The 13,822-nt window shown below is 39.2% G+C and overlaps 1 protein-coding gene across 1 annotated transcript in view; it reads left to right on the top strand.

Annotated features, from left to right (window-relative positions):
• The window catches only part of TM9SF3 (transmembrane 9 superfamily member 3), a 41,015-nt gene that overhangs the window by 21,803 nt on the left and 5,390 nt on the right, over positions 1-13,822 (top strand). The window contains exons 8-14 of the mRNA XM_005481297.4: positions 396-490; positions 2,998-3,128; positions 10,646-10,785; positions 12,355-12,423; positions 12,515-12,661; positions 12,819-12,902; positions 13,011-13,087. Of these exons, the coding sequence (XP_005481354.3) occupies positions 396-490; positions 2,998-3,128; positions 10,646-10,785; positions 12,355-12,423; positions 12,515-12,661; positions 12,819-12,902; positions 13,011-13,087 (743 nt within the window). The remainder of the gene's footprint in view (positions 1-395; positions 491-2,997; positions 3,129-10,645; positions 10,786-12,354; positions 12,424-12,514; positions 12,662-12,818; positions 12,903-13,010; positions 13,088-13,822) is intronic.

Genomic DNA, 13,822 nt, shown 5'->3' with positions numbered 1-13,822 from the left:
TTAATACTGCCCTTTTGACATTTTATCTGCAGTTGAATCTTACACTTAATGGATGTCATGTAAATAATTATTTATGCACAAAGTACACACATCCAAATGTCAGGGTATATTTATCAGAGGTGAGAGTCTGTACTCCAGTTAAAATAAATGCATGTTAGGAAAGACTGTAGTATGTCAAAACTCTCTTTCCCACATTGAATTAGACTTGGCCAAAGCCTTGTGTACAAATAATTCTCATTCTTACGCAGATTTTACAGTTTAAGCACTTCTAAATATTTGTAGTACATAAAAATATTAAATAACTGCTTCTGCTAAAAATACAGGGGTTTTTTGCTCTAATCATGTTTGGTTTTGTATGTCATTATGTAATTCAACAAAAATATCCCTTCTTGTAGGAGAGGATCAATGCTTAGTACAGCTATATTTGTTTATGCTGCAACATCACCAGTGAATGGATATTTTGGAGGAAGCCTTTATGCTAGACAAGGAGGTAAATTGTTTTCATGTTTCAGCATTTTCATTGCATTGTTAAATTGAGAAGTTATTGTTTTCTGATTTGCACCAATGTAGAAGAGTCCTCTTGGAGTTAGATGGAATCCATTAGATTCTTAATAAACAGGAAATATTTTGAGTGTATTTAACTTTCATATTATCTACTCAGTACTGGCTATGCTTTCTAAAAAGGTAACTGAAGTCTTAGGTTAATTTAAAAGAGCTAAAGAACTTTTAACAGTTGTGATTTCCAAATTGCTTGTTATACTCTTGTATGTGATTTTTGGCTCATGACATCCACAGAGTATAACAGCCTTTCCCTTTAGTGTAACATGTTGTTAAACAGCTCATGTCATCTTCTCCAGTTGACTCCTACATGGTCCTCTTCTTTATGTACTAGGGGGGTTGTGTTAGGCTAACACAAAAACGACAAGTATAGATTATTTACTAGACCATTAATTGCAGATGGGGAGAACTGTTTATATCATCTTTTAAAGAAAGTTGTTCTACTTTCCAGTATTGCTCAGCTTTATACTTAGCAAATCAAAGTAAGCATCAGTAGAGAGCAGAAGCCAAGTAAAATTGACAGAAGATTTGAACAGGCTGTCTTCAAATGCTCTCCACTATGCCTCTGAGTTATGACCAGTTAGATTCTTGCAGTGCACTAGCTTCATCCATTCCCTATGCTGCAATAAAAGAATAATCAATATCGATTATCTTCTAGAGTGCTTAAAAAAATAATTCTGGTAAGTTCACAAAAGAAAATTTGTATCTTTTTAGCATGATATACCTATTAATGTTCAATCTCAACTCTACTTTGAGTTTGGAGGTTGGAAGTTTATTTTCATGTGGTTTGTTTATAAACCTAGAAATTTGTACAAAACCAGATCTGCTTAGAAAGGGGTTGCTGTGCTGTAATATATTGTGATCTGTAGTTGAGCCAGATAAGTTGTTTTTTTTTTTTACAGGCAAACATGTATCAAACCATTAAATGCTGATTATGTGGGCACATGGTGAAAATACATATGATTGTCTTGAAAAAATATGCTTTTAAAAATATTTTTTACTTACTGCATGTTAATATCACAGTGTATAAATGTAGACAGTTTTTAAGAGCATAGAAAGTAAGAGAGTACAGATGGGGGAAATTTTTAAGGTGTTGCCCAAAAGGATTTCTTTGATCTCCTCAGGGAGCTCTAAATTTAGTAATAACTGCTAACCGGTGTTCTGTTCCCTTGATGCTTGGAGTTTAGAAATCACTTTCTTTCTACCTTTTCTGTTAAAAATGTCAAGAGTCCAGTTTTCCTGTATGTTAAATGCTGTGGCATTTTGCTTTTTAGCTGGGGTGGCCCTTTCCTTAATGCATCCTGAAGGTGTGTCTGGGTTGGCTGGGTCCAGCTTGGACCGAGGCAGCCCTGAGCAGGAGCTGCCTGGAAGCAGCTGCAGTGCTGAGCCCTGCTGGGGGCGGTGCTGAGCCCTGCTGGGGGCGGTGCTGAGCCCTGCTGGGGGCGGTGCTGAGCCCTGCTGGGGGCGGTGCTGAGCCCTGCTGGGGGCGGTGCTGAGCTCTCCTGGGGGCGGCGCTGAGCTCTGCTGGGAGCGGTGCTGAGCTCCGCTGGGAGCGGTGCTGAGCTCCGCTGGGGGCGGTGCTGAGCTCCGCTGGGGGCGGTGCTGAGCCCTGCTGGGAGCGGTGCTGAGCTCCGCTGGGGGCGGTGCTGAGCTGTGCTGAGGGCGGTGCTGAGCCCTGCTGGGGGCGGTGCTGAGCTCCGCTGGGGGCGGTGCTGAGCCCTGCTGGGGGCGGTGCTGAGCCCTGCTGGGAGCGGTGCTGAGCTCCGCTGGGGGCGGTGCTGAGCTCCGCTGGGGGCGGTGCTGAGCCCTGCTGGGGGCGGTGCTGAGCTCTGCTGGGAGCGGTGCTGAGCTCCGCTGGGGGCGGTGCTGAGCTCCGCTGGGAGCGGTGCTGAGCTCCGCTGGGAGCGGTGCTGAGCTCCGCTGGGAGCGGTGCTGAGCCCTGCTGGGTGCGGTGCTGAGCCCTGCTGGGAGCGGTGCTGAGCTCCGCTGGGGGCGGTGCTGAGCTGTGCTGGATGCAGTGCTGAGCTCTCCTGTGCTCCTCAAGTGTTGTCTAATGCAGGTGCTGCACAGGGCCAGCTCTGCTATCTCTGTCTCTTCTCATCTGCAGCTACATGCACCCTCAGCTTTCACACCCCAGGTTCTTTGGCCGGCTTAGTCTGCATAAGCTGTTCTTCAGCTGAAATGTTCTCATGCTGTATCCCTTTTCTTCTTTTCACCTGGCCCACTAAATTGAGTAATGGGCTGCATCTTGTGAGTGACCAGAGTCAGCCGAAACTTAGTTTGCTCTTAGCTCTTGTATTGATGTAGTATGTTGTTACTTACTTCTTTTACCTTTTTTGGGAGAAGTAGTCAAACATGTAAATTCTGGAGTGCTTACTAGTCCTTTTTTTTTCAATGTGCTGTATCTTACCAGTCCCATTGAAATGTCCCTTCTTACAGGAAGGCGATGGATAAAGCAGATGTTCATCGGAGCCTTCCTTATTCCAGCAATGGTGTGTGGAACTGCCTTCTTCATCAACTTCATTGCCATCTATTACCATGCTTCAAGAGCTATACCCTTTGCAACCATGGTGAGTTGTTTCATTGGCAAATTTAAATTCCACTGTACACACAGAAAAATGTTATTTTTTTAATAGAAATATATTTGTGAGTCATAGTTTAGAGCTAGCTAATTAGAAGTTTATCATGGGAGGGGGCTTAAGGTGCTTCAAATATAATTAAGTTTTATCAGAATAGCAACAGCTACTGGATGCCAAAAACAGTCTTATCTCTGCTTAAAGTGACGCTTAAAGTGACGTTGCTGATTCTAGTCACCTCCTCATTAGTAGTGTTTTCAAAGCATGCCTAAATACCAGCTTTTTACGAGTCGAATTCATTTCTGTAAAACCCTTAAATGTAATATAAAGCTAAACATGTTTATAAACTCTTCACTTATTTTTTCTCATTTTCTTTTTGAGAAATTAGATTAAAATTCTGTCTTTGAGTATATTTGTGTTAGTTGGTCAATGTGTCCCAAAGCAATATTGTGTTTTTTTTTCTTTCCTATGCTAACAGCTATATAAATATTGTCATAAAAGTTTACAGCATTGATCTTTGATATGTGTAAAGAGACTGTTTTACTGCTAAGCCAGCAGTTATGGTATCCCATTCCTCACTTGTATTCTCATTCGGAGGCCAGGAATGCTGAGGGAAGGCGATTCCACGTGTACTGAAGTTTTTCTTGTGAATCTGTTCAACTGATTTGTATTTTAAGACCGTGGGCATGTGCATGGAAAAGCAAATCTTCAGGGTTCAATTCACCAGGATGTTAGAACTCTCCATACAGAGTGATTTTAATGTTTGCCAGGTTTTATGAAAGTGTTTGAATCATTGTGACTGTGGCAATAAAACTTGAGTGGAGTTAGCGGGTGAGCAGGTTATGAATCGGAAACTTCATCAGCATGAGCAACGCTCTAATGGCTTCAAATCAACAAGCTGGTTTGGAGGAGGAAATGGAAATTGTTTGCAATTACCATGTTATGCTTCAGGTTGAAGTCCCCAGGAAGCCCTCTGGCTTTATGGATGAGATCCCTTTGTGTCTTTCCACTTCTGTTTTCACTGTAAAGAGGCTTCCAGAATTGTCTAATGCAAATTTGCTGCTTTCTTGGGGAAAAAAACCCTCTGCCACCTAAATGTATTAGAATACAGAAATAACTTCCTTTACCCTGACATGTCTTGAAACCATCCTCCTTGATTTAAATTGCTGGCAAGTATTGCCCCTTCATCTTGACTGCCATAAATCTGGAAAAAGCAGAAACTGAGTTACTGAAAAAAGTTCCATAGCAAAAAGGTTGCTAAGAGACTATTCTTAAATATGTCATCCTGTACTTTAGTTTTGCGTTGCCACTTCCAGTGAAGTATCTAACTAGTCTCTGTGACTTATTTCTTCTGTCCAGAGGAGTTTTCCCAGGGAATTTAGGCAAGGGCAGCTGATAGAATCAAATCCAGGACATCCAAACTGACACTCAGTTCTGTGTCTTTCACCTGCCTGGTATCTGTTTTTCTACACTTTGTCTTGGAGTCCTCAAATGGATTGGGCTTTTCAAGACCTTCGTGCGTTGTTGTAGTCTGTTTTGAACTTCAAAACTTCATTCACCTTGTATAACTCATTCCTGGTGTCTGGGATCTCCTTGAAGATGAAAAGTTTGGGAAAATGGAAAGTTTGTTTCTGAAATCAGGCTTCACTCTTGTGACTCTGCCCTTAGCCCTTTCAGAAATACTTGCAAGCTATCTTACCTGTGGAATGCCAAACCTTCTGCAGGGAAATAAGCCATGAGCATAAACAAAGGCTTAATCTCTTCCTTGGGGTAGCTTTCAGCTGTCCTTCTCTTCAGAATATCAAGAATGTGACAGGTTTTATTCAAATATGAGACCTTTTTAAAACTTAATGTTGAAGCTTTCTGGATCATATGAAGGAGATAGAAAATCTGCTTTTTTCACTCATCCCTTCACCTTTATAGGAATGCAATGGAGTCCAAATTTGATTTTTTGGTGTATTTTGTTTATTATGTCCTCTTACTAGTGAACATTGAGTTCTGAAGTTGTTATACATCTTGACTTACTGTCTGTTGATGTTTATCAGTCCTTCTGGTATATTTAACAATCATCTTTATATTTGTGTGTGTGTGAGTGATATGTAAAAAGTGGAGTGTGGAAGATTTAAGAAGAGTTTTAAAATAATGGTATGTGAAGTGATTTCTCCATAATAAGTTTGAGGAGTATGTTACTCATTCTGTGCAGATATACTGACTAATGCAGAATTTCTACGGAGTACAGCATGATTGAATTTGAAGGGACCATTTTAATTCTGGCATTTCATAAGTTGTGACTGCTTACCTTGTTCTGTGAGTGATGCATAATTTAAAGATTTCCATTAAGGCTACTATGACTAATGTAACATTCTGACTGCAAAATCTATGCAGCTTCTATTAACCGTTTTAAGATTTATTATTTTTGTTTTGTTTGAACAGTAGGTTCCTTTGTGGCTAAGGTTTCCAGTGCATTTTTAATGATTTAATTAAATAAGGTTAAGGACACAGTATTTCTCTTGGGATTGAGACCCTGTTTGCATCTTTTGTACCTTGTTTTGAAAAGAAAAAAGTGTTTCCTCCAACAGATAGCTTAATCCAAGCTGCAGGTTTCCCTGACAGCTTTGAGTTGATATGACTATTGACTGCCACTAAAAAAAGGGGACGTGGTAGTGCCAACCATTTTCATGCCTTAAGCCAGATAAAGAAATATACCTCACTGAAAAAGGGAGAAAATCCTATTACATGCATTCAGCAGAAAGTGACTGTGTAACCATTGGTCAGACTCCTTCATTTTGCTAAAAATAGACACTCATTAATTCTTCTGCCTACATTTTCAACAGTTCAATTTATTACCCAAAGCTACAGTCTGGATTAACAACTTAGTTGTAATAAAACTTGTAACACTTTATGTTGAAGCCTTCTATTCTTTTTCTTGTAATGTTTGGACAACCTGCGGAAAACTGTTGTGTTACAGAAATTTAGTAACCTCTATATCGGAGGGAGTCTCATGACTCAGAGTGCATGTTGGTAGCTGACAGGGAAGATCAAGCTGCTGCTTTGACAGTTAATTTTTATTGCTTTTCTTCCATGTGCATTAAGCAGACGTGGCACCATAGCCTGCCAGTAGCTGTTTAATATTAGATATGCTCATAAAAATTTTAATTATCACCCTTGAAAGAAGTTTAATCTACAGTTGTCAGGAAATATGAAACATGTGGCACTAGGAAATAAATTATATCCCTCTTCACAATGTTTTCTTTCAAATATGGAAAACTGAATTCTGCACATTCAGTCAAGGGCAGTAGAATATTCTTTCCCCATCAAAACAAAACAAAAAAGGAGTTAGAAGCGAAGGAATGCAGGCTTGGTGAGGTTGACAGTCTCTTCTATGGCAACTAAAACCTGCAAACTAAATTGGCTGCTAGTGTATAAGATATTTTGTACAACAAAATTGCAGCAGTCAAAATTAAAGAAGTATTTTTTAATGTAGTGTCTTGGTACAAAAACTCACATAATTTGTTTTGGTTAACATGGATTAGAGAGAACCTCTTCTTGTTTGCTTGATGAAATACCAGGTCTGAAGATCTGATGTATTTGCCTCTTTGCATAATTTGTGCTTTATGAAGTAGTCGTTAAAACGGTTCTCTGAATTTCCCTTGGCTGATGTTACAGTAATAACTCTTAAAACACTCAGAAAGATGTAACTTTCTTATCTCTGCCTATCACACAGCTGCTGTTAATGGGATTGGATTTTTTAGTATGTTGTCAATGACTTTGGCAGGAGGGTAGAGCAGGTTTGTGTGTTGGTCTTGTGTTCATTTCTCCTTTCCATTTGTGGTGGTGGAGGCCATTAAGTGCCTGAACTGCTTTTCCCATTATATTCTTACTCTTGGAAACCTTTTAGGCAGAAGTCTTGTTGCTTCACCTTTAAGACACTTGTTATCCCCGTAGCCTGTGTTTGCTTCAGTTAGGATTTAGACTCTGTAGGTTTGGATATTGCCCAGCCTGCAAACATTGTCCTTGCCATCTGTGGCTACGGGCACTACCTGTGTAGTTTGAGAGGAGGGCCGCTGGTTTTACCTCAGCCCTGTAATGAAGAGGAACATGCCTGAAAACCACCAGCTATCTCCAGTCATCTCTTACATCCAGGGAAGGCTTGTTATTGCCAAGAATGAAGAAAGTGTTTTTACCAGTCATCAATCTGAGCTGGTAGACTACCTGTGAGTCAGTGAGTGAAAAGCAAGAAAGAAGATGCTGCTGAGTTCAACCTGGTGTGTACAACCAGTACTGGTTTTGTTGGCCATTTCACCAGGGCCAGTAGGTTGCTGTCTCTCAAATAGTCTTGTCTCAGTAAAAAGAACATGCACATCTTCATTCTGGACAGCTTATCAGAGCCAGGTGGGAGTAGGAGGCATTCCTGAGCCTCTGCTATGGTTCATCCTTGTTTGCTCAGTTGTGTCTCCCTTGCACCCCAGACTTAGCTCAGATAATTTTTAGACTCCTGAAGTGGCTCCAGGATAAAAGGAAAAAAATGTACTTCACTTGCACATGTCCTCAGAACACAGGATAGCATTAAGACAGGTGGCATTTCACTGTTTACCAAAATATTGACTTTATCTAGTGCTGCTGCTTGGTATCACTGAAGATGCTGGCTGTTCTGTTTGAAATCAGTTAATTTTTCAGCCAACTGGATAACAGAATGTGAGGTGTTACACCATTATCAGTCATAATTTGACTGATCTGATAATGAAACCACAGATTTTTCTGATGGATTCCAGTCATAGGTGTACTAGAGATACCTTGACTGTACTTACTGAAGTCATTATTCAAGGGACCTTGATCTGTCTCAGCTTGTTTTATGCAGATAAACATTTTAGATTTCAAAGCTACTGCTGAGTCAGTAGCTTTGAAATCTAAAAAATCTGTTGTGTTGGATAACACAACAGCCAAACCCTGCTGGGTCAAGTTGAGCCCTTTCCTTTCCCTACTGGTTTGAAGCCATTCAGCTGAGGGTGTTACTGCAATGAAATGCTACTGACAGCCTTGTTTCATCCAGGAGTTTGCCAGCTAATTAGTAATTAAGGCCTAGATGTTCCTTGCTTGATTCCTTGTCCAAGGTTATAATCTTCCTGTGTGGATTCTGTAAAATAGACACATTTTGCAAGATGGACAAAAGCAAGATGCTAAGTGTTGTTCCAGGTGAGCTTAGAGCCCAAGGCAGTTCCTGCGCAGTTTCTTTATGCAGTAAAGCAGTGGATTCTCTTTCTACCACTGTCCCCAGTCAAGTGACATTTTAGGATCAAGAAATTAAGCTACAGTCATCTTAAAACCTGCACTATAAATGACAGCTATGGCTGCATGAGCAGTACAGATACCCTTTCACACTGCCTGGATCTGAGCTTTCTGCCTCAGCCAGGTGTGAAAGCTGCCTGCTGGAACACCACTTCAGAGCTGGATGGACCACCTGACACATCCACAGGGCCTTGCTGCAGGAAGCAGAGCACACTGTCCTTGAAAATGGAAGTGGTTTCAGTATGTTCAGCTCAGAAATTTTTTGGATACTATCCAAGCCTTAATTCTTGAAAATCTCTTCTACCCGCTGCACCTAAAGCAAGCTGGGACGTTTTGATGAGGATTTTAATAAATGTAGCACTGAAGATGATGTTCTTTGATGTTTCTGATACTTTTTGACATTTTTCTCTGAAAATTCTCATCTGCTCCTTCATTTGGACTGAGAAGTTTTCAAGGGCAGAACCTGTATCCATTGAGTGAGTTGTATGCTTCTCCTGAAATTTCTTCTTAGGCAACCTCAGTTTCCTACTTAAAACATTATGCTTGCTTACCTACCTGTGTTTTTTGAGTAATGGAAGAAGATAAATGGGAGATACTAAATTAATTGTGTAAAAACTGCTTTATTGTTATTATATTATTTGTACTTCAAGTATAAGTACAACTTAGCGTCTCCTTATTTACCAGTGACACTTCGTATTTTAGTGGCTCATGAAGTAATTCTTTAATAACCTCTTCTCAAAGATATACAGAGCAGTGTGGAAAGTGCTTCTGCTTGTTGAGCCACCAGTTTGGTGTACCCCTCCTGTGAAGCATGAAGGCTTGCTCCATCCAACCCCAGGCAATGTTTTCCCTTCACATCTGACCTAAGCTAGCCATTACTAGAAGAATAACCCACTGACTTTAGTCAAATGCTGCCTTAAATTTGTGTGTTTCACCTATTGCTAAGTTTGTATTGAACTAATGTCATTCTTTCTTTTCAGGTGCTTGCTGTAGATTTCTTAGATACAACATACATGAGCAGCTTTCATTTATCCTCTGAGTAACTGCTTCTAAAGCAAGTCAATGTGTGCTCTTAGATCTGTTCTGCTCTCTGTTGTTTTGCATTAATTTGCTGGACTTTGCATTCTGCTGGAGTGAAGGCAAATGTAGCTCCTTTGCTCAGGAGGCACCAGGGTGTACACACAGCCTCAGGCAACAAAGCCATTAAAAGGCAATATTTTCATATGTTTGCATAGAAAAGGTCACAGGGTCAATATTCAGTACTGTAGTGATTGCATTATGGGCAACTGTTCTGTCTTTAATTATCAATATCAAAAAGTTACCAAACTGTCTAATGCTATCTCTTTTTGTGCTGAAGAGTTATGAATTCAGAATGTCTTACTTCACACTTGAAATTTTCCTATTTTTGGGAGATAAATTATGTTGCCTTTAAGGAATAGAAAAAATGGAGCTAGATAAGTATAGTGGCGGAAAAAGATTCATGGTAGATTTTTAGAGAGGCTGTTCCACTGAAAAGAGCTGGAGCATTGACTTGACCTTTCTTTCCTGTATTGTGCATAAACTTGATTTCTATATGTAAGTAGGTTTGTTGTGTTTCTAAATTATGTATCTTTGTGTACCAGTGGTCACTGGTTTCTTTTTCAGTCAATGCTCTTAGTTGTGTGGTTGATGCATAGTGGAAAACATTGAACCCAAAATTGAATCAAAATTGGTAGCATTCTTACATAGTTTTGTGATTGTTATTGGGTTGGTTGGCTTGTTTTTTTGGGTTTTTTTTAATTGGATCAAAAATTCTGCACCCAACAGTTGTAATTTTGTGTGCAACTACCTAACTGCTAGATGTTAATTCCCAGAGAAATTCCCACTTGCGCTCTCTGCAAAACTGTAATAAACGCTGACAATACTTTCTGTTATGAACTACCATGAAGATTTCCTTTTATTTCTTGTGCAATGTATTGAGTATAATAATTAGGTGGAAACAGTAAACCATTCTGTAATGGTTCTGTTCTCTCAACTGACGGATGAAAATAGGCTTAATAATGTTTATTAAAAAGTTTCTCAGGGAAAAAAATGCTTCTATTTGATAAAATATATGGTGACTAATGCTTCATAAGTAGGAGTATGATTCTACGGCAATAACTACTAAGGACTAATACTGGTTGATTATCTTATATTGTTGTCTTAGACCTGTTTTTTTAATTGCAACTGTAAATTTTTGCTTGCAGGTGGCAGTGTGCTGTATTTGTTTCTTTGTCATCCTTCCACTGAACCTCGTTGGGACTATTCTTGGCCGAAATCTGTCAGGACAGCCTAATTTCCCATGTCGTGTCAATGCAGTGCCTCGTCCTATACCAGAGAAGAAATGGTAAAGACGAGCATAATGTTAACTAGAAATATTCACTTCAATACATTTAAAATAGCTTTTCTGGTCTTCGACTTTAATGGAATAATTCCTTTTAATTTAAATTGAGTTATGCCTAGAAGAACCGCTCAACTGACATTTTCCTAATATGATTTTTCTTTTGAATTAAAACACCATGGTTAATAGTTGTAGCAGATTTTACACTCCTGGATCACTGATTCACATTTTTCCTGAAATGTTCTTTAGTCCCTGTGTGAAGGGGGTGGTGCCAACTCAGTTCTTGTATGGATATATTGACACTAAAACCTCTCCGCTTCAGTTAATGCCTCTTACAGGTTTAGGATTGAGTGTGCCTTGGAGGCAGAACTGCTCTGATTAATGGTCTCCTAACACAAACTGAGACATATTTGCAGGGTTATGGTGGGGAGAAGCTTGCAATGCTGTTCCCAATTCTGTACTTTTGTTGATGGCACAGAGCCTAAAATATTACAGGTATATGGTTTGAACTGTGAAGAAGGCTTTATAATTTTTGATGTGAATGCAAAGTGGTGCCTAGTCTCAAAAATTATACTTAGGTTTTTGGAAAATTATGAATGCAATCACTTTTTCCTATTAATTTAATTCTGAGGTGAAAGCAGCAAGCTACGGAAATTAAAATATCCTCAGAGGATTTTTTTAATAGACTTTTCTTGCTTTCCCTGTTCAGAGGAATGGAACAGATGAAGTGAAAGGGGCACTGAAACATGTACGCCTGTAATGTCCAAGAAGTGCAGCCCGCTGATTCTCTTGTTAGTGGTGGGTTGTGCAGCTCAGGTGTTAGAATTTAAGTTATATTGTGACTATATTGGAAATCTGATGGATTTTTCTGGATCAGCATGGCAGTTAAAAATACTTCTCTTGATGATGATGAAGTAACACACCGTCAGCTTAGACAAGTCTCCCTATAAATAATAAAAGAAGCTGCAAATGAAATCACTGGTTACTAGCTGGATTCAGCATCATTGCAAGTGCTAAAGAGAGGTCACCTTTTAGTGACAGTGTCTTTTACAGGTAGCTGGGTATTCATTTTTAACTATATGTTCATGACTCAGTATAGCATTAAAAATGAACACTGGTTCTTATCTATATAACCATTATCCTGTGAAATTTTGCCTGTGCTTTTTGCGGTATCTGTAGCCATCAACAGCACTGTGTTTTCACTGCCTTCCTGCAGGGCTAGTGGATGTCATGGAACTTGATTGCTTTGGCCCTTTTTCTCCAGAAAGATTCTTTCTGTGGCCTTAAGGCTGGTTTGAGGGCTAATCTTATGCCTGTAGGTGATAGGCATCAGCCTCATGTTTTGTTTCAGCTTTCCCCAAGGGTAATTTCTTGTTTTATCCATACATGTGACATTTTTGAGGGAATCTTTCTAATCTGCTGGTATGAGACAGAAGTGTTCTTGTTAGCATGCCTTTTAAACAATCTTCTGTGCTATATTAATAATCTGGTCTTAATATGTTTATAAATGAAAAAATTCATTTATTAAAAAAAAATAAAATTAGTTGTCCCTAAACTAATCCTAATATCTTTCAGGTTCATGGAACCAGCTGTTATTGTTTGCCTAGGTGGAATCCTCCCTTTTGGATCAATTTTTATTGAAATGTGAGTACCTCAGCTGTTTCCCAGTTTGGTTAAAAATTACAATTTAAGTTGAATTACAATATCATCTGCAAATTTTGTTTACTCTCTTCAGGTATTTCATTTTTACTTCATTCTGGGCTTACAAGATCTACTATGTTTATGGCTTTATGATGCTGGTTCTGGTTATCCTGTGCATTGTGACAGTTTGTGTGACCATCGTTTGTACGTATTTCCTGCTAAACGCAGAGGATTACAGGTGGTAAGTGTTGCACTGTTTTCATAGGTAACCACATTGGGAGACTTTTGTGGAAAAGCAGTGTTTCTTCAGTCTAGATGTGTCTTTTCCAAGTGCATTGTGCATCTTCTTGGGAAGCCTTTTGGCTGGTTGTATGATGGACATGTGTGTTTGCTTTTAGGCAATGGACAAGCTTTCTTTCTGCGGCATCAACTGCGATTTATGTTTACATGTACTCCTTTTACTACTACTTTTTCAAGACAAAGTAAGTGATACTTTTCTTGCTTGAATATCAGATTACTGCATTGCCAAATCAGTTGTATTAATAAAAAACGGGAAACGGCTAGCATAAATTTCTATCTTTCTTTTTCAGGATGTATGGCTTGTTTCAAACATCATTTTACTTTGGTTATATGGCAGTATTTAGCACAGCTCTGGGAATAATGTGTGGTAAGTTCCAGATATTTTGAAGGTTTTCTAACAATTTTTTTTCAGACTCATATTTCTGACCTTAGTTTGTGGTTTTGGTGGTACAATGTGTATGTCTGCAAGATCTGCTCAAAAAGTCTTTAAGATGAATCTGAAGAGTTTTCTGCTTATACTTGGTTCCTGCCTTATATAGGAGATTCCTGTGGATTGTGTCTTCTGATAGGAAGATAATTTATATACTGTGCAGGGAATTTCACCCTCTGTGCAAGCTTGAAAGACTCAGTATTTGGCAAGAAATCCTGCAAAATAAATTCCAAATGAAATTGAGACCATGCTAGCATTTTGCTTTGGATTTTTTACTGTCACCCAAGACAAGGAGCTAGGTGCATCCATTGAGGCATCAATGATAACAGGACCATGTGTGTCTTGTGGCATGTATATATGAGGGTGAGCAGGACAGAGGACTGAGAGCTGGAGGATAACATTTGAAAAATAATTATTGCAGTAACTATTGAGAATAAGTATTGCAATATTCACAGGTGAGGAGAGTGCAGGGTGCTCCTGTGTGCAGCTGGATTTCATTGTTTTTTAAGGTACTATTTTGACAGATGTTTAGACAAAAACATAGTTCATGGCAGGAAGGTCATTTGTTAAGGCCAAAAACTTGTTCACATGTTAACTTTATTTTTATCATTTCCTTTATGACCTTCAGCAAGTGCTTCTTGATTCTTTTGCACTTTTCTATAATGTTGGTTT

Source organism: Zonotrichia albicollis, chromosome 7 (genome assembly GCF_047830755.1).
Source record: "Zonotrichia albicollis isolate bZonAlb1 chromosome 7, bZonAlb1.hap1, whole genome shotgun sequence".
Classification (NCBI taxonomy): Eukaryota; Metazoa; Chordata; class Aves; order Passeriformes; family Passerellidae; genus Zonotrichia; species Zonotrichia albicollis.
This window is presented reverse-complemented; position numbering and strand designations above follow the sequence as displayed.